The sequence below is a fragment of the Pipistrellus kuhlii genome, unplaced genomic scaffold (genome assembly GCF_014108245.1).
Source record: "Pipistrellus kuhlii isolate mPipKuh1 unplaced genomic scaffold, mPipKuh1.p scaffold_m20_p_7, whole genome shotgun sequence".
Classification (NCBI taxonomy): domain Eukaryota; kingdom Metazoa; phylum Chordata; class Mammalia; order Chiroptera; family Vespertilionidae; genus Pipistrellus; species Pipistrellus kuhlii.
The window spans coordinates 10,955,955-10,980,106 of NW_023425573.1; the positions used below are offsets into that span (position 1 = coordinate 10,955,955).

General features: G+C 42.5%; 1 protein-coding gene across 1 annotated transcript in view; it reads left to right on the forward strand.

The window, feature by feature from the left end:
- Nucleotides 1-24,152, forward strand: part of FLACC1 (flagellum associated containing coiled-coil domains 1) — a 39,574-nt gene that overhangs the window by 5,778 nt on the left and 9,644 nt on the right. Inside the window, exons 4-12 of the mRNA XM_045575485.1 lie at nt 7,380-7,428; nt 8,725-8,858; nt 11,317-11,410; nt 13,032-13,093; nt 16,139-16,236; nt 17,240-17,292; nt 18,896-18,995; nt 21,783-21,886; nt 23,985-24,047. Coding sequence (XP_045431441.1) covers nt 7,380-7,428; nt 8,725-8,858; nt 11,317-11,410; nt 13,032-13,093; nt 16,139-16,236; nt 17,240-17,292; nt 18,896-18,995; nt 21,783-21,886; nt 23,985-24,047 — 757 coding nt within the window. The remainder of the gene's footprint in view (nt 1-7,379; nt 7,429-8,724; nt 8,859-11,316; nt 11,411-13,031; nt 13,094-16,138; nt 16,237-17,239; nt 17,293-18,895; nt 18,996-21,782; nt 21,887-23,984; nt 24,048-24,152) is intronic.

The window sequence follows — 24,152 nt, forward strand, 5'->3', positions numbered from 1 at the left end:
AGTAGCTATACTAACAGGTGTGAGATGATAGCTTATTGTAGTTTTGATTTGAATTTCCCTGATGACTAGTGAAATTGAGATTCTTTTCATACATCTGTTGGCCATTTGTATGTCTTCTTGGGAAAAGTATCTTTTCAGATCATCTACCCATTTTTAAATTAGATTGTTTTATTGTTGTTGTTGAATTGAATGAGTTCTTTATATATTTTGGATATTAGCCCCTTATATGTGGTATTCTTTGCAAATATCTTCTCCCATTTGGTTGGCTGCATTTTTGTTTGGTTGATGGTTCTTTTTCTGGGCAGAAGTTTTTTAGTTTGATGCAATCCCATTCGTTTGTTTTTTGCTTTTACTTCCCTTGCGTTTGGGATCAAGTTTACAAAAGCCTCTCTGAGACCAAAGTCCATAAGTTTGGTACTTTTACCCCCATGTATTTAATTGTTTAAAGTCTTAAATTTAAGTCTTTAATTAATTTTTGAGGTAACTTTGTGTATGGTGTCAAGTAGCAGTCTAGCTTCATTCTTTTGTATGTGCTTTCCAATTTTCCCAGCACCATTTATTGAAGAGACTTTTAGAGGAGTTTCTTTAAGCCTCAGCTTCCTCAGGATTCAAGTTGAAATAACAAAGCTTGGGTAATTTTCTCCCTAGTTGTACATAATTTTTCAGTTTCTTTATGTATTTACACAAACTGTGTGCTATGAGCCTCATCACAATCCTGTGAAGTGGTCAGAACATTCATGTTAAACCCATTTTTAGGAAGAGGAAATGAGCTGCAGAAAGGTGAAGTACTTTGCCCTATATTTCCAGAGAGTAAAAAAGTCACTCAGATCTGACACCTAATCCAGAGCTTCTTACTTACAACTCCTCATTCCACACCCAGATCTCTCTCCCCACAGACACGAGACCTGAACAGTCCATCCCTCCTTTAAAGCAGTCATTTGATTTCTCAAGTGTACAGATTCAGGGAAGGGGTAGAAACAAATGTCAGTTTTTTTAAATGTATATTTCAGGTGTTCTCTTTCCCTTTCGATGCAAACAAGCATGATTTCCGCCCTAGTTTAATAGTGGAAGAAGACCTTATGATGCTTTCTGGATTGGAGTGGATTTCTGTGGGTCAGGAGTCAGATAATGACACGGAGCCACAATTTTCCAATTTTTACATTGACATCTGGTATTAAATATCTGCAGTTTGCTCTACTGCGTCACATTTCATTCCTTGGTGACAAATCATGAACTTTTGCAATTCTCCAGCTGAGGCGTTTTTGCTGAACTGCCTGGAAGCCAGAACATGACCCATGTGTTCCAAAATGCTCATTGCAAAATATTTGGAGGCCCTGGCTGGGCAAATCTGTAGGTGTGGAGCTATAACTTAACCAAGAGAGGGGCCTATCTGTCCCAGAGTTTCCAAACTTCTTGGCAGATCTACTATAACCCATGCAGAATGCAAATCAGCTTGGAGCAGTGTGGTAAACATCTTGTGCTCAAGAAATAATAATTTCTGGTCTAGTGAGTCATTTAGGATTGATATTTCTTTGCTGATTTTTTGTTTAGATGATTTGTCGAAGGGTGACAGTGGGGTATTAAAATCTCCTACTATGATTGTATTGCCATCAATCTCTCCTTTAATGTCATCCAGCAGTTTTTTTTATGTATTTGGGTGCTCCTGTATTGGGTGCATATATATTTACCAGGGTTATTTCTTCTTGTTGGATTGTTCCCTTTAGTATTATGAAGTGGCCTTCATTATCTCTTATTATGTCCTTCACTCTGAGATCTAATTTGTCAGATATAAGTATTGCTAACCCAGCTTTTTTTAATTTTTTTTATTTCCATTTGCCTGGAAAACTTTTTTCCATCCCTTCACCCTCAGTCTGTGTGCATCTTTTTTTCTGAGGTGGGTTTCTTGTAGACAACAGATGTATGGGTCTTGTTTTCTTATCCAATCTGACACCCTATGTCTTTTGATTGGAGCATTTAATCCATTTACATTTAAGGTTATTATTGATAGGTATTCATTTGACACCATTTTTATTCTATACCCGTTTTCCTTCTTTACTTCCTATTTCTTTATTTTTACAGTAGACCCTTTAGCATTTCTTGCATTGCTGGTTTGGTGGAGATAAATTCCTTCAGTCTTTTTTTGTCTGTAAAGTTCCTGATTTCCCCTTCAATTTTGATTGATAGCCTTGTTGGGTACAGTATTCTTGGATTCAGACTCTTCCTTTTTATGACTTTGTATATTTCATCCCATTCCCTTCTGGCCTGATATGTTTCTGTTGAGAAATCAGTTGCTAGTCTGATGGGGGTTCCTTTGTATGTAACTTTCTGTCTCTCTCTGGCTGCTTTTAAGATTCTTACTTTGTCGTTGTTGTTTGCCAATTTAATTATAATGTGCCTTGGCATCTGTCTTCTGGGATTTATTTTGTTTGGGACTCTGTGAGCATCTTGGATTTGTGTGGGTTTTTTCTTCTCTATCTCAGGAAAGTTTTCTGTCATTATTTCTTGAAATACTTTTCCCATGTCTACCTCAGTTTCCTTTCCTTCTGGAACCCCTATTATTCAAATATTATTTTGTTTTGTATTGTCCCAAAGCTCCCGTAGGCTCTTCTCCTGCTTTTTAATCTTTTTTTTCTAGAAGCTGCTCTAATTGGGTATTTTTTTCCATCTTGTCTTCTAGCTCACTGATGTGGTCCTCTGCTTCATCTAGTCTACTCTTGATGCTTTCTGTTGAGTTCTTCATGGTAGTGATGTCATTTTTAATTTCTTCTTGGTTCTTCTTCAATCCTCTTGGTTCTTCTTCAATTCCTCTTGGTTCTTCTTCAATTCACCATGGTTCTTCCTCATTTCTTCTTGGTTATTGTCAAATTTCTCTTCCATTCTTTTTAGCCATCCTATGATCATTACTCTGAATTCTTGCTCTGATAGGCTGCATGCCTCTAACTTGTTTACTTCCTTTTCTGGTGATGCCTGCTTTTCTTTCATGTGCGGGCTATTTCTCTGTCTCCCCATGGTCTCTCTTTTCAGGATGTCTGGTTATGTGGTGTTCCTTCTCCTGCGTTGATTTAAAGGTACAAAATACAACACTACCAGGTACAATACAAGAGGCACTTAACAAGAATGTATTTACAATATTAATAACCTCTAATAAAGGTGACCACTAAAGAAAGGCAAATTAGGGGATAGGAGAGAAGGAAGAAAGGTAAAAATAAAATAAAGAAAAATTAAAAAAAAAAAAGTAAATAAAAAAAAGAGGGTAAAGAGATAGAAAAAGAAGAAAAAAAAAGTAATGACAAAATGAAGTTGGAAAACAGGGAAAAAAGAAAAGAGAGAGAGAGAGAGAAAGACAGAGAGAGAGAGAGAGAGAGAGAGAGAGGAAGCAGACTAAAAGAAAAATGGGAAACAAACTATCAATATATATATATATATATATATATATATATATATATATATATATATATGGGGAAAATTCCCATAGAACCACCACTAAACCCAGCCAATGCCAGTAACAATTCTTGGAGATTAATACAAACTACAATATCCACTATTATTAAGTAAGGTTATGATATACAGAAGTAATAAAAACAGGATTTAAAAAAAAATACAAAGCAACAATAACAACACAGGAATAAGCATAACCATTTCACTAAAAAGCATAAAAATTCACAATAATCAACATTCACACAAACAATGAGAAAAAGACAGAGCGGAGAACAGTGTTTGTTTGTTTTTAACTAGTTAATATAGTGCAGAGAGTGGTATTTATACACTTGGATCAGGGGTTGGAACTTAGGTCTATAAGTATAGTGAGAGCTTTAGCAGGGGGTATACAGAAAGAATAGAGGAAAAACTAAAGCCGGAAAGGGATAGGATAAACAGGAGACTAAAAGGGTCGAGTTGAGATAGGGTTGAATAATGCTATAGTAGAGATTAAAATAGAATGAAGATTGCTCCCAATGTAAAAAAAAAAAAGGAAAAAAAAAATTGCAAAATAGCAGTAGTAATAGTGATGATAGAGATTGAAAAATGTAATAATTGAAAAGGTAAAATCAAGTAAGGAAAAAAGAAAAAAATTCATTTCTTAAGTAAAAGATCTAAAAAATGAAAATTAAAGATGTAAAAAATGAAAATAAAATAAAGAATAGTAAAATTAGCATAAAAATGTCCAGTAGTGGTCATTCACTTCCTCTGTTATTGTATTTGGCACGCCTGATTCTCAGACCAGACAGTCTTGCAGTTCCCAGCATTCCACTGCACCTCAGTTTTGTAAGGTAGTCCTTAATTTTAAGTAGGCTATATCTTAGTTATTTGTGTCCATTTATTTTTGATTAATTAAAAGTAAAAATTAAAAAAAAAAAAAAAGGCAGTTTCTAGTTCAGCCCTAGGTTGCAGTGTTTCCGGTTTGACCTCCCAGTCTTTTTGGTTGCTCTGGCCTTCTTTCTCTATGGCTCTAGCTGGCAGAGTGCCAACTGGCTCCCAGACTGTCTCTTCTGGCTCTGATCCCTTGTTTCCAGGAAGGCAATTTCCCCCTGCAATTTCCCCGGATATGCCCAACTGGGCAGTCCTTCCCTAGTATTCAGGAGCAAGGGGGTGAAGGGAATCAGGCACCAAGGTGTCCAGATGTTCCGCCCTTGGCAGGACAGCCGCGATTCTTAACAATCTGTCCCGTGTCCCCTGGCGTTTTAAAAAAGTCCCGCTTCTGGGGAAGATTATGCCAAACCCAGCACTGGGTGTCGCCGGGCAGGATTCTCGCTGTAGCCTTCTTTGGGCGCAGCTAGGTGCGGGCTGCCGCGCGGCACTCTGGGGCAGGGCCTCGAGGGAGCTCCGCGGCTACCATCGCTGCCTGCACCATGGGACCCAGAACCCTCAGGCTATCCCCGCAAACTCTGACCTTTCGGTGGGTGATTGAAGAACTCCCTCACGTGTTTGCGCCGATTGGGGCGTCACAGCTGCTTGATGGACTCCTCCGCTGTGGGTTTTCCAAGCCTCAGAGAAGATCCTCCTTTCCTGGTAAAATGGCGCAGCCTTCCCTCTGAGCCCGTAGCTCCGGGAGAGGTCGCCGCCACCACCGCAGTGCTGGCCGCTTGGTCAGGAAATCCTGTCCAGCGGACCCTTCCTTACCTTCCTTGAGAGTTCAGCTGCCCCTTAGCTGCCAATCAACATTCCCTGAGCGACTCAGACGCTGCTTTTATCTGTTCTGGGACCAGGGTCAGAACAAGTCCGTCTGTTCGGTCACCATCTTCAAGCTCCGCCTCCAAAAGTTTTCAATTCTTAAACCTGAACTATAACTCAATTTTTATAACCCTATTTTAGCAATTCTTGGGGTTTGTTTTGATTTTGATTTTGTATACATCAGAGGCCTTGAAAAATGGCAGTGGCAGAGTGCTCGCAATCCCTTAGAGACACAATTAGAAAATCTCTTTATCTGTACTTCTCTATGGCACTTTAATTCTTTTTCTTCATCTGGTTTCAGTATTTATGTGCCTTTTTTCATATCTTAAATAAAACTAACACATCTCATTCCATTTCTCTTGGTACAGAGCACTATGGTTTGCATATATTAACTACTCATTGAATCCATTAAATAAGAAAATGTGAAATGCTTTCATCGATGTCAACAAAGTATCAAAATTAGGTCATTGTAATCAGAGTAACAGGTAGACAAGGACAAAAAGAATAAAGATGAGTCATTCTGGATCAACCTTTCCTTTTTCTTTTCAGTGAGAGAAGCATCATTTTCTGACAAAATGAGTATCTATGTAGCCACATAGTAGTTCCAAAGTTAAAACAATGCTGTGGAAGGTCTCAGTTTGTTCAATGAGATTAACTAAAAGCAAAAAATGGCATAAACTCAAATCCATGGTCAGTTTTTTAATGACACCTGGGCCATCCAGAGGTTTCCAAACAAGGCTTTCCTAAATTCAGAGAAAACAAACCAAATTATCCATTGTGGACAGTTGAATTAGGAACATTTGGTTGATTTAAGTTGCATTTTAAATTATTTTAAATCTTAAATTACATGTGGACCTTATTGAAATATTAATGTATATTATGCACTCATGCCCATTTCTTAACACATAGACTTTTTTTTTTTTTTTTTTTTTTTTTTTTTTTTTTTGTCAGTGAAAGTTAAAATCAAAGGTTGGTGGTCACCTCTAAGGTAGCCAAATCCTTGGAATGGTTTTCTCAGTGCTTATCTGGAGGCCCCCTGTGGGGGTGGGAAATGTGGGATCTAAACCAGACTGATAGTTATTAACTAAGATGGAGCTGCTTCCACCAGGAAAAGTCCTTCCCACCCCACTGCCCACATCCAGAGTCAGACACAGACTCTGGACCAGTCGCATCCTAGTAACTGACTCCACAGCCCTTACTGATACTGTGGTTGTTTTGATTGTGGGGAACTGGAACTTCTAGAGCAGATTTTATTTACTTTTTATTTAAAATATATATATATATATATATATATATATATATATATATATATATATATATATATATATTTTTTTTTTTTACAGAGAGGAAGAGAGAGGGATAGAGAGTTAGAAACTGCCTCTTGCACGACCCCCACTGGAGATGTCCCTGGCAACCAAGGTACATGCCCTTGACCGGAATCGAACCTGGGACCTTTCAGTCCACAGGCTGACGCTCTATCCACTGAGTAAAACCAGTTTCGGCTAGAGCAGATTTTAGTTGTCTCTCAACACAGCATTTGCCCAATGGTTGTGTACATGTGTAATGTGTGGAGGTCAAGGGGAGAGGCCTACCTATCTTTGTCAGCACATCAGAAGGTGGTTACTCTTACTCTAATATTTCAACCTTCTAGGTGAACTTCCTTATAAATACTTTTTTGATATTTGGGTACCTGATAATATACTCATGTTTCTGTACCTGAAACAAAAATTTATTATGATCAGGGTTAGTACCAGATCTCAAAATAGTAACACTTTGCTTATCCTGAATTAACCTTGCAATTTCGGGGTCCCCAAACATGGAATTCTGGTGCAAATGAGAAATAAAAGTGATTGGAGAGACAACATATATGTCACTAAAAAAATGTGTGCATTTATGATTATGCACCATCCCTTTGAATTTCACTCCAAGCTTCTTGGCCCTTATTTTAAGAATGGTTCTACTATTAGACTCGTGACTAGTTGATTTCCCAGTTTTCCACTACCTGCCATTTTATTACAACCTATGTACCAATGGTCTCTGGACCACTAAATATTCTCTATTTTCTAAAGTATATTTTTAAGAACTGAAGGGCCACACAGATTATCCTAGGAATGTCACATTTTGCAGATGAGTGGTGGGGTCAGGGCACAGCTGATCTTGGAGCTTCTCCTTGCTCTCTGGTTGCTTCTGAGCATGCATTTCTCTTGCAGAGTGAAAATCCGTTTAGGAAAAAAAGAGGAGAGCACTAGTTTACCTTCTGTAAGTAAAAATGGAAAGAGGGTTGTGGGGATATACAGTTATTGAGTACCTACTGTGTGCAGGCATGGGCCTTTTACATGTATTGACTTCATTGAATCTTTGCAATGATCCTATGAGGAGGTGCTGGAATTACTGCACATCGTGTAGGACCAGGACTTGAACTCAGCTCTGCCAGACCCCAGAGAGAGTGTTTAATGACCTCTTCACTGCCTTGCGTAGGGTGAGGAGAGTGTCCCAAGAAAACGAGGTGGTGACAGTCAGTCCAGGACAGGAGACAACTCATGCACAGGGGTAGGAAACCCTCTGTTCTACTTGGGAATCCACACATGCTGAGCAAGGGGCCGCCAGGGCATAAGAGGGGGCAGGGTAGGAGCACATTGGAGAAGGAGATAGGGAGCAAACCCTGAAGGATCTTGACACCTTCCTAGAAGTTTGGGCCCAAACCTTTTGATGTCTTGGAACCTTTATGGGTCTGACAGGCATGTGACCAGATAAGATTTACATTTGGTGGGGGGGGGGGGGGAAGAGAAAGCACACCCTCTGGTGGGATATAATTGGTACTTTTACTACTTTCTGCTTTTATCTATTTTCCTTTCTCTCCTAACCCCCTTCAAAGAATCATGCGATCCCTTAATGGGCAGGAAAAAAGTAAACCAAAATGTCACAGCCCTCCAGGTGGAGAGGATGATGAACTTAGGAGAGCCAGATTGAAGGTGGAGAGGCCCGCTGGGAAGTTAGCTCCAGAGCCCAGGAGACACATGGTGGTAGCCTCCGGCTCCATCGGGCAAGGCTGGGAGAGGAGAGGATGAGGATGAGATACTTTTAGGAGATAACAGTGCCCGGACCTGTGGCCTGCAGGGGTGTCCTGCACAACTCGCATCTGGACCTATGGCAGCTGGTAGCCCTGCATCTGACGGGGGACAGAGAAGGAACTGAGTAAAGAAAGTTTTTTGCAGCTGTGCTAAGCATTTTCTCATGTCAATTTGTTTTAGCTTCACTTCTGGACACGACAGAGAACATAGAGGAGGAACAGGTTTGGGTGTAGAATGTGCAGTGGGTGTTAATGGCTGGATTTTGGAAATGTTGAGCTTGAAAGGCATAGGGAGACATCCAGGATCTAGTTGAGTCTTCGGATTGGATCTCAGGAGAGAAATATGGAGATACGAGGGTGAGTGGTAACTGGGGAGGTCATAGTCCATCTCAAGTCTCTGTTTGTAGATGTGAGAGGGGCACTCACGGATTTGGAGGACTCTCAGCTCTCTGCAATATTCTCTTACCTCCCACCCTGTTGCCTAGGAAGTGATCAACGTGAGCCCCGGCTATCGCCTCTTTCGAAATAGGGAGCAGATTTCCGTCACCTTGGGAGATGAGATGTTTGGTAGGAAAAATCATTTGAAATCAGAGATCATGGACAAAATCAGCACTCACAGGTAATGTCTTTGGACCAACATCCAGCTCCTCAAACCTCTCCCTAGCTGGCTCAGCCTGGCCTAATGTCCACTCCCAGTCCTGCTCTGGAGATGCTGTAAGTCACTCCATGCCTCAGCCCTCTGCTTGCTCCACTCCACCCGACCTCTCTGCTCCAATCCCATTCTAGTCAGGATGAAGGTCAACTCAGTGGATCTGGAAAATGATTAGGTGTACTATAATTTGTATTAAAGGAGAGCAGTTTTTCCTGAAAGTAATGAACCGATGAGATAGTAATACAATAAATTTGTTGGATGAAAACTAAAAGCCAGGGTTTCTGGGAGGCCTGAGGATACATCCCTTTTTTTATTGTGTCCAAAGGTACTACTCAGATCATGTCTCTGGGAGGATGTAGCTCAGAATATTCTGGTCTGACTCCCTCCCAGTTGAGTACGTTGTCATCCTCTCTGTCGTTCAAGTCCCACCCACTCTCTGTCCTCCAGTGCCATGTAAAAGCAGTTCCCACATCCTTTTCATTCCACCTCCTAAATCTCTCACGTCTTCTTCCCCTTCCCCATCTACCTACACTATTGCAGTGGTTCACCAATGAGTGTCTCTTCCTTGGGCTTTACATTGCTATGAAAATTATTTTTTCAAGACAGAAATCTAAAGACTAACAATAGCAACAGAACACACACACACACACACACACACACACACACACCACCTAGTATATAGGTATAGAGAAAGGATACAACCAGGCTGTTAGCAGTGGTTTTATTTGGGAAGGGATTCAGACTGGGATAAGGCTGAAGGACACATAGGCCCACTACTCAGCGGGGCCATGCATGAAGTCACTCAGATCTGAGCTGGCCTAGCGAAACCAGGTTCCAGTCTCTGTGTTCCCTCCAGGCCCTGTTTGGTTTGCTGTGCCCTGCACAGAAGGCCCTGTCCAGGAGATGGGCCATGTACTCACAGTCAAGCTAGCACCCTGAAGCACCTCTTGGCCTCATTAAGAAAGTTGTCACCAGTTGTGGCATAATAAAACACAATAGCCCACAATTGTTTTATTCCCTGGTAAAGCTGTATTGTTTATATTGAAGATCATGCTAGGAATTCTCTATTGTTCAACTTTCTCATACACTTTCTTCTTTCTCATGCCTTGATGTCCTTTCCTCCCACATCCTTTTGTTTTCTCAAGCTCTTGAGTCTAGGACCTCTTCTCTGCTGCACTGCACACAGCACTGCCCACCACTCTGTCTACTCCAGGTCAACCAAACAGAGCAATCTTAGACATCATGGAGGCTGCAGACCCAGAAGCACAGAAAGCCTTTATCAAGTCTGAAGGCCTCTCTCTCTTCCTCTCTCTTTTAAATTTTTATTATTGAAAGTATTACATACGTCCTTCTTTTCCCTCCATTAATCTCTCCTAGCCCCCTCACATCCACCTTCCCCAGGCACTAACCATGCCATTGTCTCTATCCACAGGTAATGCGTATATGCGTACAAGTTTATTGGTTGATCTCTTCCACTCACTCTCCCCGGTCTTCCCTCTTTGGTTCAACAGTGTGTTCATACTTCTATGTCCCTGGGTTTATTCTTTTAAATTTATTTATTGATTTCAAAGAGGAAGGGAGAGGGAGAGAGAAATAGAAACATCAGTGATGAGAGAGAATTATTGATCGGCTGCTTCCTACATACCCCCTACACAACCTGGGCATGTACCCTTGACCGGAATCGAACCCAGTACCCTTCAGTCTGCAGGCTGATGTTCTACCCACTGAGAAAAACTGGCTAAAGCTCTGGGTCTATTTTTGCTCATCAGTTTATTTGGTTCATTAGATTCCACATATGAGTGAGATCATGTGATACTTCTCTTTCTCTAACTGGTGAAAGCCACTCTCTTAAATCTCCTCCTCATCCAGTTTCTGGCCTATTCCTTGCCTATGATTCACTGTCAGCATCAATCCTATCCCCCACCTTCTCATTTCCTAATTTTCTGAACTTCTCCCCCCTCCATTTCAACTATCATTACCAAATCAAGGTCAAACCCTAATACCGTGTTTCCCTGAAAATAAGTCATCCTCCTAAAATAAGACCTAGCGCATGGAAAGATAAGACATCTCCTGAAAATAAGATCTAGCGCAACTTTGGGAGAAAAAATTAATATAAGACACTGTCTTATTTTCGGGGAAACAGGGTAGGTTTCTGACATATTCCATTTCCCCTTCTATTCAGTAGGCCACCAAACCACCCCACTCAGTTCTGGCTAACTTACCCAAAAGGGCCATATTTGAGGCTCAGCCACCCTACTGCCACATTCCTTCTCTCCACTCCTCTACCCCTCCCTCCCCACCTCAGTGATGGTGGAGCAAGTACAGAACGTGGCTTGGCTCTCCCTCATCCATTCATACTCAGGAAGAGGCCTGACTGGCATGAGATAAAGCTCTGTGGGTGACTGAAGAATTACTTATCCCATAGGACTGATATCATTACTGACCTAGAAGAGCAGATCTCAGATCTGACGATGATAATAGAGCAAATGAACAGAGACCACCAGTCTTCTGAAACAAAGGTGAGTGATCCTTAAGCTAGCTGACATTTCTCTGGGTACAGGAAATACCAAGGTGTTCAGATCACACTGTCTTCCAGGCATGCTGCCAAGTACTTGACTCACAGGAGCCATGTTGCCCAGGCGAGAGTTCTGAGGATAGGACTGGGGCCACCCAATGGTATTTCTCTGTCTCCATCCTCCTCCATAATTGCAAGAACTCAAGTCCTTCCTCCAGGCCTAGCTGAGTTTCTGTGAGTTCCCCCAGTGCCTGCAGGGTGTCAACACCATTGTTCTCTCCACACGAGGGGGCACTGGCCATTTCCGGCCTGGCGCTAAGTTAAGCTTCAAAGGTTGTGGAGGCTCTTGCTTAGACACCACTGCAGTCAGCACTTTCAGTATTGCTCAAAAAATTAGCCAAAAGCCTTCAGTCCCCACTTCCTGTTGCTATTGAAACTACCAAAGCCAAAACTTCAGATGGCGCTGATGTAAATTATACTCTTTGGGTTTCCTGGGGATTTTGGTGAAACCTCCTTTAGATTTTATCATCTGTTTTATCATAATGTCTTCTTCCCCACTTCGAGCAGGTGTGCCTGGTGGCTTGCACTGGAGTGATAAACCAGAGGCATAATCAGACCCCCTCCCCCTCTTGCCTGTTGTTATTGAAACGCACTTGTATAAGGTTGATTTCCCAGCGGGTCCAGCCTTCACCCTCTCATGCACCCCAGATGCTTCCGAATCCTACAGGGACCCAGCTTATGACTCAAACTGAACCTTCCCTTACTAATGACTCATTACTACTATATTTATCTGAAAGCCCTGGCAGGTTTGTGGGCTGTGGTTCTTCTACCCAAAGAAAATTGAGTCTTGGGAAGTTAAATAATTAGCCTAAGAGCATTTACCTTTATTTGAGAAAATGCCCATTTTCACTCACTTAAGACATTTAGAGATTACTTCCATGGAGGGACCTCAGATTGTGATCCTTAACATTCACCTAAAAATAAAAGTTCTTCCACCTGTAAACACCCCAAATTGTTGTGTGACCCTGAATAAGAGAGGAGTGCTAGTGCCACTGTTCAGTCAGAGAGGGAAGGACAAGCCCTGAACCCTTGGGTGCTGACTAATTTGGAAGTGTCCACTCCTCCTGAGACAATGGCCAGAGGACTGGATGTGCTGGCATGCAGGGTCACCTGGAAGTGGGCAGCACTTGCCTGCTGGAACCCAGACATCCTGCCAGTGAGTCTTGAACACTGGATTTAAAGTTCTTCGAAGACCTCTTTGGCTCTTCCAGGCCAAGTCATTTGTTTAAGAAATGATCTTTCAATTGAATTCAGTATTTGGGGGGTTTAAGGCCACACTCTTACAAAGAGATTACAGCCCAGCAGAGAGGACCAAGCCTGCTCACAAAACCTGGTGGTGACAGGATGGTTTCTGTGCACCAACACTATAAGCTGATCACATGCCAGACCACACAGAGCAAGACAAGAATTGTTCTGTTCCTTCATAATGACACAGAGACATGTGTGTGTGTGTGGGGGGGGGGGGCGGGGTGCACCCCTTGAGTCAGAAGGCTTCTCAAAAGTTGCAGACTGGAGTGGGAGTGGGGTCTTCAATCCTGTGTTACTGATGATGGCCTCATTTGCAGCTCTCCAATGAAATGGAAAAGCGCTGTGCTGAGATGAAGCAGGACTTTGAAAACAAGAGCAGGTATGTTTTCTGGCAAAAGCCCTTGTGTGCAGGAGGCCCTAAGGCTCCTGCATCCTCCAGGACTTCAGTTCACTGAATTTCAGATGCTTCAAATCACATGTGTCAAACACAAGGCCCGCGGGCCAAATCCGTCCTGCCAGGCCTTGCAATGTGGCCCGCACCGCTCTGTCATCACTGCACTCCGCTGCGTTTCCATCACAATGACAGTTTATGACTGTTCAGTAAACCATTCGGCCCGCGATTTAGGCTGGATTTTAGATTTTGGCCCCTTCTCTGATTGAGTTCGACACCCCTACTTCAAATGGAGCTAGGTAACCAGGGGTGGGGAAGGTGAGATGCATGTCTTTGGAGAGCAGGATGGTTTGATTTGAGGCACAGAAAAGGTTTGGCACTTTCTTATACAATTGTTTCATTCCCATTATAATCTCCTTTTTTGTTGGTTGCCTCAAAGAACCATCTTTTATTTTCTTTTTTCTTTTTTTCAAATTTCTTTATTGATTAAGGTATCACATATTTGTCCTCATCCCCCCATTCCCATCCCAAACCCCTCCCACGCATGCCCCAGCCCCCTTTTGTCTGTGACCACTGGTTAGGCTTATATGCATGCATACAAGTCCTTTGGTTGATCTCTTCCCCTTATCCTCACCCTCCTCTACCTACCCTCTGAGGTCCAACAGTCTGATCTGTCTCTGGATCTTTTAAAATTTCCATGTGAGATTTCTGTGGTAGACAGCTGTGGTTCTCAGCCCAACCTCTTCCATCTCCTCCTCTTTCTCCTCTCCTCTCCTCTTATTGCTGCTCTCCCTGGCTGCTAGGTCAGGACCTGGGTAAAATGGCAAGAAGGTATGGGAGGGGCAGGAGCCAGAGCCAAGGACAAACCAAGAGGAAGTAAATGAGGTGTGTTGTCTGTGTGGGTGAGGAAACCTATAAAATCCCCTCCATGCTACCTGCTGGGCTCAGAAGCCCTGGTGGAGAGAAGTCTTCCTAATGGAGTCATAGGCTTTTTCCTTAAAAAACAAATTTTTAAATTAATTGATTAACTTATTTTATTTCCTAACTTATTTATTTTTAATAGAATTTCATTTTAGAGTAGTTTTATGTTCATAGTTAAATAGAGTGTAAAGTACAGACACTTCCCATATATTCCCTCACCTCACATCTGCATGTCCTATGGCGTTATTGACACCTTGCATTGCTGGTGTGCATCTGTTACACTCAATGAACCTGCACTGACACAGTCCATAGTGTACATTAGCGTTCACTCTTGATGTTGTCAACACACATTCTATGGCCCTAGTAGATACAGCATCAGCCTGAGGACCAAAGGGTCCTGGGTTTGATTCCAGTCATGGGCATGTACCTTGGTTGAAGGCTATTCCCTGGTCAGGGCTCATGCAGTAGGCAATCAATCAATGTGTTTCTCTCACATTGATGTTTCTCTCTGTTTTTCCTTCTCTCTTTCCCTCTCTCTAAAAATCAATGGAAAAATATCCTCAGGTGAGGCTTAACAGGTAAGGTCTCTAGGCCTGGTGGGCAATCAGGGCTGATCTGTGGGGCAACCAGTGGGGTGATTGGAGTGGGGGGCCACTGGCACCTGCCTTGGCTGGCCTGGTGCTGCCCACTCGCCAGCCCCACCCCCCTCTACCACCAGTCGCCTACCTCTACATGGCAATTGGCAGAGCGATGGGGGGAGGAGAGAGAGAAGGGGGCACACCCTGGCACTCACCTTGGCTGGCCTGGGGCCTGGGGTCTACGGCTGGGGAAAGCTCCTGCATTGGGCATCTGCCCCCTAGTGGTCATAGTGACTGGTTGTTCTGCTGGTCATTCAGCTATTTGGTCGATTTGCATGTTAACCTTTTATTATTATACTAGAGGCCTGGTGCACAAAATTCGTGCACCGGAGAGGGTGTCCCTCAGCCCACCTTGCACCTCTTCAATCCTGGACCCCTCGAGGGCAGTTGGACATTCCTCTCACAATATGGGACTGCTGGCTCCAACTGCTCACCTGCCTGCCTTCCTGACTGCCCCTAACCACTTCTGCCTGCCAACCTGATCACCCCCTAACTATACCGCTGCCACCTGATCAACACCTAACTGCTCCCCTGCCAGCCTGATCACCCCCATCTGCCCTCCCCAGCTGGCCCAATTGTCCCCAACTGCCCTCCCCTGCCAGCCTGGTTGCCCCTAACTGCCCTCCCTGCTGGCCTGGTAGCCCCCAACTGACCCCTTTGCCAGCCTAGTCACCCCTAACTGCACCCCCACCAGTGTGGTCACCCCCAACAGCCCCCATCCTGCCTAGTCACCCCTAACTGCACCCCCACCAGTGTGGTCACCCCCAACAGCCCCCATCCTGCCTGGTCACACCCAATTGCCCCCTCCCACCAGCCTGGTCACCCCACAAGTCCCCCCTGCTAGCCTTGTCACCCCAGGCAGCCTGCTGGTCATTACTATTACTGTGACAGTGTCCCAGATAATTTGCATATTCCTCTATTATTAGTATATTATTAGGTCTATATTCCACCATTATAGACCATACAGAATAGTTTCACTGCCTTAAACATCCTCTGTGATCTACATATTTATCCCTTTCTCACTGCTAACCCCTGGCAACCATTGCACTGATCTTTTGACTATTTCTGTAATTTTGCCTTCTCCAGAATGCCAAACAATTGGAATCAGACAGTTGAAGCCTTTTTCAAATTGGTTTCATTCACTTACTAATAGGCATTTAAGTTTCCTCCATGTCTTTTATTGGCTTGACAGCTCAAATAGCCTTTCATTGTAATGCTCATCTTGAACACTGGAATGGAGACTAGAGAGACCTTGGACTCTAACATTACCTATGGCACCCACCAGCTCCATTCACAATAGAGATTGATGAAAACTCTGGTTTTCCCCTTCTCTTCCCCAAAAAAAGTGCCTCAAAAAAGTGATGGCCTGCTGGCTTTCTGTGTGAGGGATGAGAGGTGGGATCAGGTGAATAAAACAGCTCAACTCTGGACTTCTTTTCACTGATGGTTGTGACCTTCCCTCGGGGCCCCACAGGGAGCTCAAAGAGGCTCACGCAGCAGAGCTCAGTGAGTTGGAGAACAACTACAAAGCAGCCTTAAAGGAAGAGAAGTTGGCTTCCCAAGAAAAACTAGGTACGTTCAGGACCCGGAAGAATGACCATGATGAAGGGGTGGGAGGCTGACCATGTAGGTCTAGGGCTGAGAGATTCTCATGGCCATGATGGGCTTTAGCTAGACTTTCAAGGTTTCCTCTTAAGCTCAGGAAGAGGGAATGATTGAGAATGAAACTGAAAATAGGGAATCCATGCCTACCAATGTCCTTCTGACCCTTTGTATCAAGTCTTAGTTTCCCCATCTGGGAATTGAAGATAGTAATATTGGCCTTTATCAGTGTGATAAAAATGAGAAAGCACTTTTAAAAATATATTTAAAGTTCTGCAAATATAATACTATTCTAACTCAGGAAGTTTCCTCACCAGAAAAATGGTGTCATTAAATTCTAACTGACACACTGTGATTTGTGTGGCCTCATAATCCATATGGGTTGTGTTGGCCATTTATTCCATTGTTTATGCTGTTCTTGAGAAGAGGAAGTGTGTCTTCTTCAGAATTCTGAGTTCATAGGCTAATGTCCACAGAGAGGAGAAATTCTATAACCTCTTTTCCCCTTCCATTGCCTTTCTTTTTTTAAGGTGGTATTTATACCTTGCTGATTTCCCAGATTTTTTTTTAAGAGAACATGTATGTTTTCAAAATCAATGTACACTAGAAAGCGTGATTTTAAAAAGAGAGAGGCAGGTGCATGCTACAAGATTTTGCTTCTCTTCTTCCAAAGACTCAGGTTTATCCTAGGACTTAGTTCTTAGACTTGGTGTCCATCAGAATCGCCTGAGAAGCATATTATTGACAGATACTGGGGCTCTCCTCTGAGAGCTCAATTCAGTAGGGTTGGGGTGGGGTTCAGGCATCCTATGTTTCTAATAAGCCTCCAGAGAGGTCTCTGGGGTACACCGTGGTTTTACCACTAAGGGGATGAGTTTGATATGGGAAAGGTGTGCCAGAGAGCTCACATTTGAATTTGAAAGTGTGCATTTCAGAGCAATAATGCTTATCCTGTTGTTTTCCTTTTGTCCAGAGGAGATGGGAAAGGAATACAAGTATTTGAAGAATATGTTTTATATGTATCAGGTGAGATCCAGAGCTCTTTGTTGGATTACAAGAGTAAGGAGTAAGAGAAGCAAGACACATTCTCTTGCTTGATGATGATGAGATGAATCTTGATCTCTGCCCCAGAAAATAATTCCATCAGCTCCCCAGCATCCTTGCACCCCAGTGGCACACACTGACTGCGCCCAGGGAGGAGAGTGCACCTTTGGACTATGATGGCTCCCGTGCATGACAAGTCAGTCACCCAGGCCCTAAAGAAGCCCATAGAAAAATAGGTTTGTGGTTACAAAAGTAATACCTGCTCAGTGTTATGTTATTTTATTTTTAGTGTTTTTTTTTAAAGGAAATATGTAGACCAACAGCAGCAACGAAAAGAAAAACTGCCACTACCCCAAGACAATGACTGTTAATATTTGTACTTTGTGACATCTTTGATTTTAATAGAGTTCTGGATCAAAAGGAATAACTGTTGTAAAGGTCTTCGATATATTTGGCCAAATTTCCATCCAGAAAGACTGTATCACTCTGCACTACTCCCTCTAGCAGAACATGGAAGTGCTCTAGCATCTCAGGGCGTAACTCATTCATTTAATCAATTAATTTGATGGAGGCCAAGGGACAGAGTTAGGGCAGGATTTCTTCCTAGGGGATGAGAGAGTGGGAAGTATGGAATGGATAGGGAAGGGCTGAGGCAGCAAGTCCCCATCCTGTGGTGACCAACTAATTCCATTTTGCCTGGGACTTCTGGGTTTTAGCATCGAAAATCTGGAGTCCCAGGCAAACAAGGGTAGTTGATCATCCTATCAAAGGGGGAAACCAGCACCACCTCTGAAATTCAATTTACCACTCATAGTTTCAGTTTTGAACTAGAATCCAAAACTCATTTTTCAAGATGTACCTTCATACAGTCAGGGAAGCGCCATAGACCAGAGAAGCATCAGGTTGATGAGCAGGTAAGCTGCCCAGTTCCTTTGGATACTTGGTATTTGCTTAGTCTGGGCCTCTCCAGAGAGTGTGGCCTCTCTGGAAATAGCTGCCCACCGGCCTTGAAAATGACGAGAGAACCTCTGTTTAAATGGCCACAAACAATTACAAACGAGCTCTGATGCACAGGCCCAATATAAATTCCATTGCTAACCTCACAAGGAGGGCAGTCAGGATTCTGACTGGCGGCATCCGGGCCCTGGATCCCCCCTTCTGAGGCCCCCCTGTCATGAAATGGTTAGGCTTATTTAACGTTAACCACAAAGGAAGTTAGGTTTGCTGAGGGAAATGATCACTGAAAAACATCTTGTTTTCTAAGTGTTCAAGTTAACTACTAGGCATTTCTTTTGTTTCTTCATGTGCTCTTTATGAGTAAGTCATGAATCAGAGGGAGTTGACGACATGGGGAGCACTACCTGTCTTTAAACTCTGCAAACACTGTGCAGGACCAGGCTTTTGAGCTTCAGTTGCACTCAAGGGGGCTGGGCTGGAATTTACTTTCTTCAGTCACCCACATAGAGCTCCCCACCCCAGCAAGGGTCCCAGGTGAGGGAAGCTGACAGGGCCTGTTGCTGGGCCTTGGGCCAGTGTGCAGCCTTTCTCAGGGCCCTTTGCTTCTGTTGCCGTTGTGCCTCCACAGGACAGCCTTTATGATGAAATGGAAGATAAGTGGACAAAGAAGAAGGCAGAATGGGAGAAGAATGAGAAGTTAGAACGGGAAAAGATCCTACTACAGCAAAGTGAGTACAGAAACTTCTGATGTCTTGATGAAAAACCTCCATGAAGCTTGGTCTCGACTCAAGGAAGGCAGCGTTGGATTCACCGAGGTGATGAGCCACATGGCTAGACTCCCAAATGGAAGGTGTCTGGAGTTTGCAAGAAAGTGACAGGAAGGAGTCTTTTATGAAGTTCAGCCACCTGAGATTCCTACACCTTCTAACACTCACTGATTCCAAGTTTGGCCATCATGGGCTGGAACAAGCTTTGGGACATCTGTAAGAATGTAGACTTGTTATCTAATTACAGGTGACTCCAAAGTTCCAGGGAAAAAAGTTCTTAAATTAGGTTTCAAATATTCAGTTGTTGGAAGAGGGGCAACACAATCCATTGTACTGGATTGTACTCTATATTCCCACATCCTCCCCAAGTAAGCCTTGTTTGATACATATATAGAGATATTGATATATATAACATTGTATAAGTTTAAAGTATATAACATTGATTTAATACATTTATATATTTCTATTTTTTTAAATATTTTTTATTGATTCCAGAGAGGAAGGGAGAGAGAGTTAGAAATATCAGTGATGAGAGACAATCATCAATTAGCTGCCGCCTGCATGCCCCCCACTGGGGACCAAGTGTGGCCAGTGTGGCTTTCGATTCAAAGGCTTGGAGAAAGAGTTGATGCACAAATTGACACACAAGACAAGAAATATTAATTTGATTATGGGGGGAAGCCAGGAAAAAGCTCAACTGTAGTAGTCAAATTCCACTGCCAGCTGCTTTTATTTACTAGAGAATACACAATTGCCTTTCGGGAATGCAAACAGACATACCAATGGTAATGTTCAATAAACAGATTATCATGTTGGGGAATTTGCTTTAGGCCATTGGTCAGCAAACTCATTAGTCAATAGAGCCAAATATCAACAGTACAATGATTGAAATGTCTTTTGAGAGCCAGATTTTTTTAAACTTTCTAATGCCACTTCTTCAAAACAGTCTCTCCCAGGCCGTGGTATTTTGTGGGAGAGCCACACTAAAGGGGCCAAAGAGCTGCTCGAGAACCACAGTTTGCCGACCACTACTTTAAGCCATTGAGTCAGCAGTAGGTAATACAATGTAAATATTCACCCTGTGGATATCAAAGGGAGTCTAAACTCAGCCTTCTGGTAGACTCCTCACATTTATATTAATTACTGTTGATCTTGGTTTCCAGCAATCAAGCTTTCAACCCAGGCACATGCCCTGACCAGGAATTAAACTATGACCTCCTGGTTCATAGGTCAACATTCAACCACTGAGCCATACCAGCTGGGCTTGCTATATATTTTTAATATTTCCAACACTTAGCTCAGAGTTTGGATCATACATAGGTGAGCCTTCTACACACACCCTTCCCCGAGCAGCTTCATAAATAGAAAAAGGAGAGAAGAATTTATAAAGATTCTGTTCCCTGACCTAGAAGACTAGTTGAGTTAGGGGTGCAACCTCTACAAACCTATTTCACATCCTACCCCAACCTAATTCATATCAAATTTAGTTGATTTAACAAATTACTCACTTCAATGCAGATACTTCTGGAAAAGTTAATTCTTAAGGCCATTTCTGCCCTGGTGGGGACACTGGACTGCTAGAAGGTAGCATGAAGACCCTGGAGTTAGACTGGGAAGGGAATGTGGAGCTGCTCCTGCTGGTGGCTTTGTTTAGAATCTCGGTGTGGCATAGCCCAGGTCAACTCCCAGATTTCTAGCTACTCATACTACACTCATCTCTTGTTGTCAAAGTCTAAGTTAAGATGTTACAACTGGTTCTTGGAGACCAGTGTAGCTGAATCTAGATTTATCCTGTGAGCCCGGGAGTTGCCTGCTTATCCATTCAGTATTGTGATGCTAAAGAAGAAATTTGTTAGCCCCATCACCCCTTCTTCCTTCTGTTCAATATTGATTGGATCTCTCCTGGCAGTTTCCCTGCCCCCCAAAACAAACAAACAAACAAACAAACAAACAAAACAAAAAAAACCCCACACACAATAAAAATGTTTAAGCCTATCTCTACACCAGGGCTAAGTACAAAGTGTCTTATATTGCTGGAAAAGTCATGTTAGCCAAGAGCTATATTTTAAGACTAGACGCCTGGTCCATGAAATTCATGCACTTGGGGGAGGGAGGAGTCCCTCAGCCTGGCCCATGGGAAGCAGGCCTAAGCCGCCAATTGGAAATCCTTAGTGCTGCTGCAGAGATAGAAGAGGCTCCTGTCACCTCCCTGAGCTCACCAGCCATGAGCCAGGCTCAGGGCTTCTGGCTGAGCAGTGCTCCCTCCCTTCCCTCCCCTGCCCCGCTGCCCGTGGGAGCACACTAACCACCAGGGGCAGCTGCTGCATTGAGCATCTGCCTCCGGTGAGAAGTGCACATCATAATGGCCTGTCAGTCTGCCATTCAGTCGATTTGCATGTTAGCCTTTTGTTATATAGGATAAGGATATTCAAGAAAGCACAGTGGTTGCTTCAGCCAAGAGAACAAACAAAACAATAAGCAACGGATCTAAAATAAACTACATGAAGAATACAGGAAACATTAGAGGTAACCCTGCAGGGCTGATGTGATTGAGAGCCACCACCCTATTGACCTCACTCTCAAGCTTCTCCAGGTGTGTGTGTCAGAGGCTGAACACCAGGATGAAAGCACCTTGGGCTTGACCCAGGCTGGACTTTCTATTATCTACTTATATTCTGGTTATCTCCCTGCACCTGTCCTTTCCCCACGTTTACACCTTCTATAAGTGGTTTCCTCTCATTTCCACAGAAAATAAGATGACAAAAAAGTTTGAGTTAGAGACGGAAGAAGAAAAGAAAAAATTAAGTGACTCCTACAGTGTTATCTTTGAGAACTTCACTCGAGAGAAGGAGGTGAGTCAGCCCACAGCACATCGTGGGTGGAATGTGCAGTCTTGAAGGGACATCCGGTTTCCAGGGATGCCCTGGTAATTAGACCAGCTTCCATCTTCCTGGGAATATTTCTCCTTCCCAAGCTTCCCTGGGACATATGCAATTAGACAGACAGTTTTGCTGTTCTTTATCTAGATAGCCACACTACAGAGTTATTGGAATGAAACTTGTAATTAACAAGAAATAAAAAATGTGAAACATGCAGAAGCTAAAATTCCCTATTTTACCAAAATCCTAGTCTCTGAATATCCTTCTCACTCTTGACTATGGCTGAAGCGAAAGGGTATTGTTGCAAATTAAACTAAGCAAATGTGGTCATATACGACTCTTAGTAAATAAGGATAGCAACTAAAAGAGATTATAAGGGTTAGCAGCTCCTGAAAGTCACTTCCCTACAACCTTGACACTAATACCAGGTTAGAATGAAAGCAGGTCTCAGACAAAATTCTACCAAACACGTGGACATTTACTAAACAAACAGGCATTAGCCAGCAAGTCCAGGCAGTTATACCACCAGTTCTCTGAGTTTTGGGGTGCATGAAAGAGTCAGCATAGGTATTTGCCATGGTGTTGCGGAAGTAGGCTTCTATAAGCCTTCTGTAACCCTGCAGTCAGCATCAGGCAACCAGAGCTCCTCCTACACAGGACACAGTTCACTGGGGGTCAAGCCTAAGACCCCATCCCTAAGTGTACACGCTACAGGCTTTGTTAGATTTTTGTACCCATTTCATACAAAGTGCATAGAATCTCTAATATTCCATTTTTAAGAGCCCATTTCTAACCATCATGTTCATTGAAAAGCCACTAATTTCTCCAATAAAAGCCCATGTATGACATTCACTATATTACTGAGCAAAACAATAATGAGGAATGGGGCATGCTCTGAAATAATGCTTCTGGGGTGTGGAGAGCTCATATGTTTGAATAAGAAATAGTGGTAGTTCCTCTTAGTGGGGAGAGATTTGATCATCTTCATGTATTTCTTCTTCCTCCAGTGACACTGATTATAACCTGTAAATGGGTGTTCTCTCTCTCTCTCTCTCTCTCTCTCTCTCTCTCTCTCTCTCTCTCTCTCATATGTAATTTACATTTAGCAAAATGCACAGATATTAAATATACAGTATGATGAGTTTGGAGAAATGTATATATATCCATGTAACCAACACCCAAATCAAGATCTAGAACATTTCATCAACCCAGAAAGCACTTTAATGTTCCTTTCCAGTAATCCCTCCTTCCCTCAAGATTTGTTGTTTTTTTTATTCTTTTATGGTTATACCTTTTTTGTGTCTCCTTTATGAAATTGTTGACTATTCCAAGGACATTAAGATATCATTTTTTTTATATAAATGCTTTATAATTTTAGCTTTCATGATTCTGTGATCCATTTTGAATAATTTTTGTGTGTGAGATAGAAGTCATAGTTCTTTTTATCCCCTCATGGATATCCAGTTGTTCCAGAATGATTTGTTTTTTTTAAAAAAACGTTTCTTCCTCCATTGTGTTGCCTTAGTGTATTTGTCATATCTGGAAAGTGGAGGCAGTGGACTCTCCACTCTTTTCCATTCAACTATTTGCCTTCATTTCAGCCAACAGCACATTATCTTAATTACTGTAGCTGGAAATCAATAAGTAAAAATCTAACTTTGCTCTTGTTATTCAAAATTATTTTGGCTTTCTGTATCCTCTATATTTCTATATAAGTTTTAGAATTATCTTGTTAAGAAAACCAGACTGGAATTGCATTGAGTATAAAGTTCAATTTTGGGGGAACTGCATAGATAACAGTATTAAACCTGGATGCTAACCAGAAAAGCCTTTGAAGAGAATGTTTCTTTTACTATTTGTCAATGCACTATGGTTTAACCTGAGTGAGATTTTCATTACTTAACTTCAACCTGTGATGCCATTAGTTTATAATGTGTGCTTCATGAAATCAATATGTAAACTTTGGTAACTATTACATTATATTTCTGAATCCTATTTTGGTTTTATTAGTTTTTTTTAAAGAAGTGCCAGAACCCCATTGCTGAACTTTTTCAAATAAAATTACTTTTAGGAGCTCTTGATACAACATGAAAATAACACCTCACAATTACAGGAGCTAAAAAAGGCCAAAGAGGTAAGCTTTCTCATTTTTTTTTTCTTGTTGCACCTTACAAATACATCAATAAACACAACAATCCAAAATCTATGGGACACAGCAAAAGCAGTCTTGAGAGGGAAG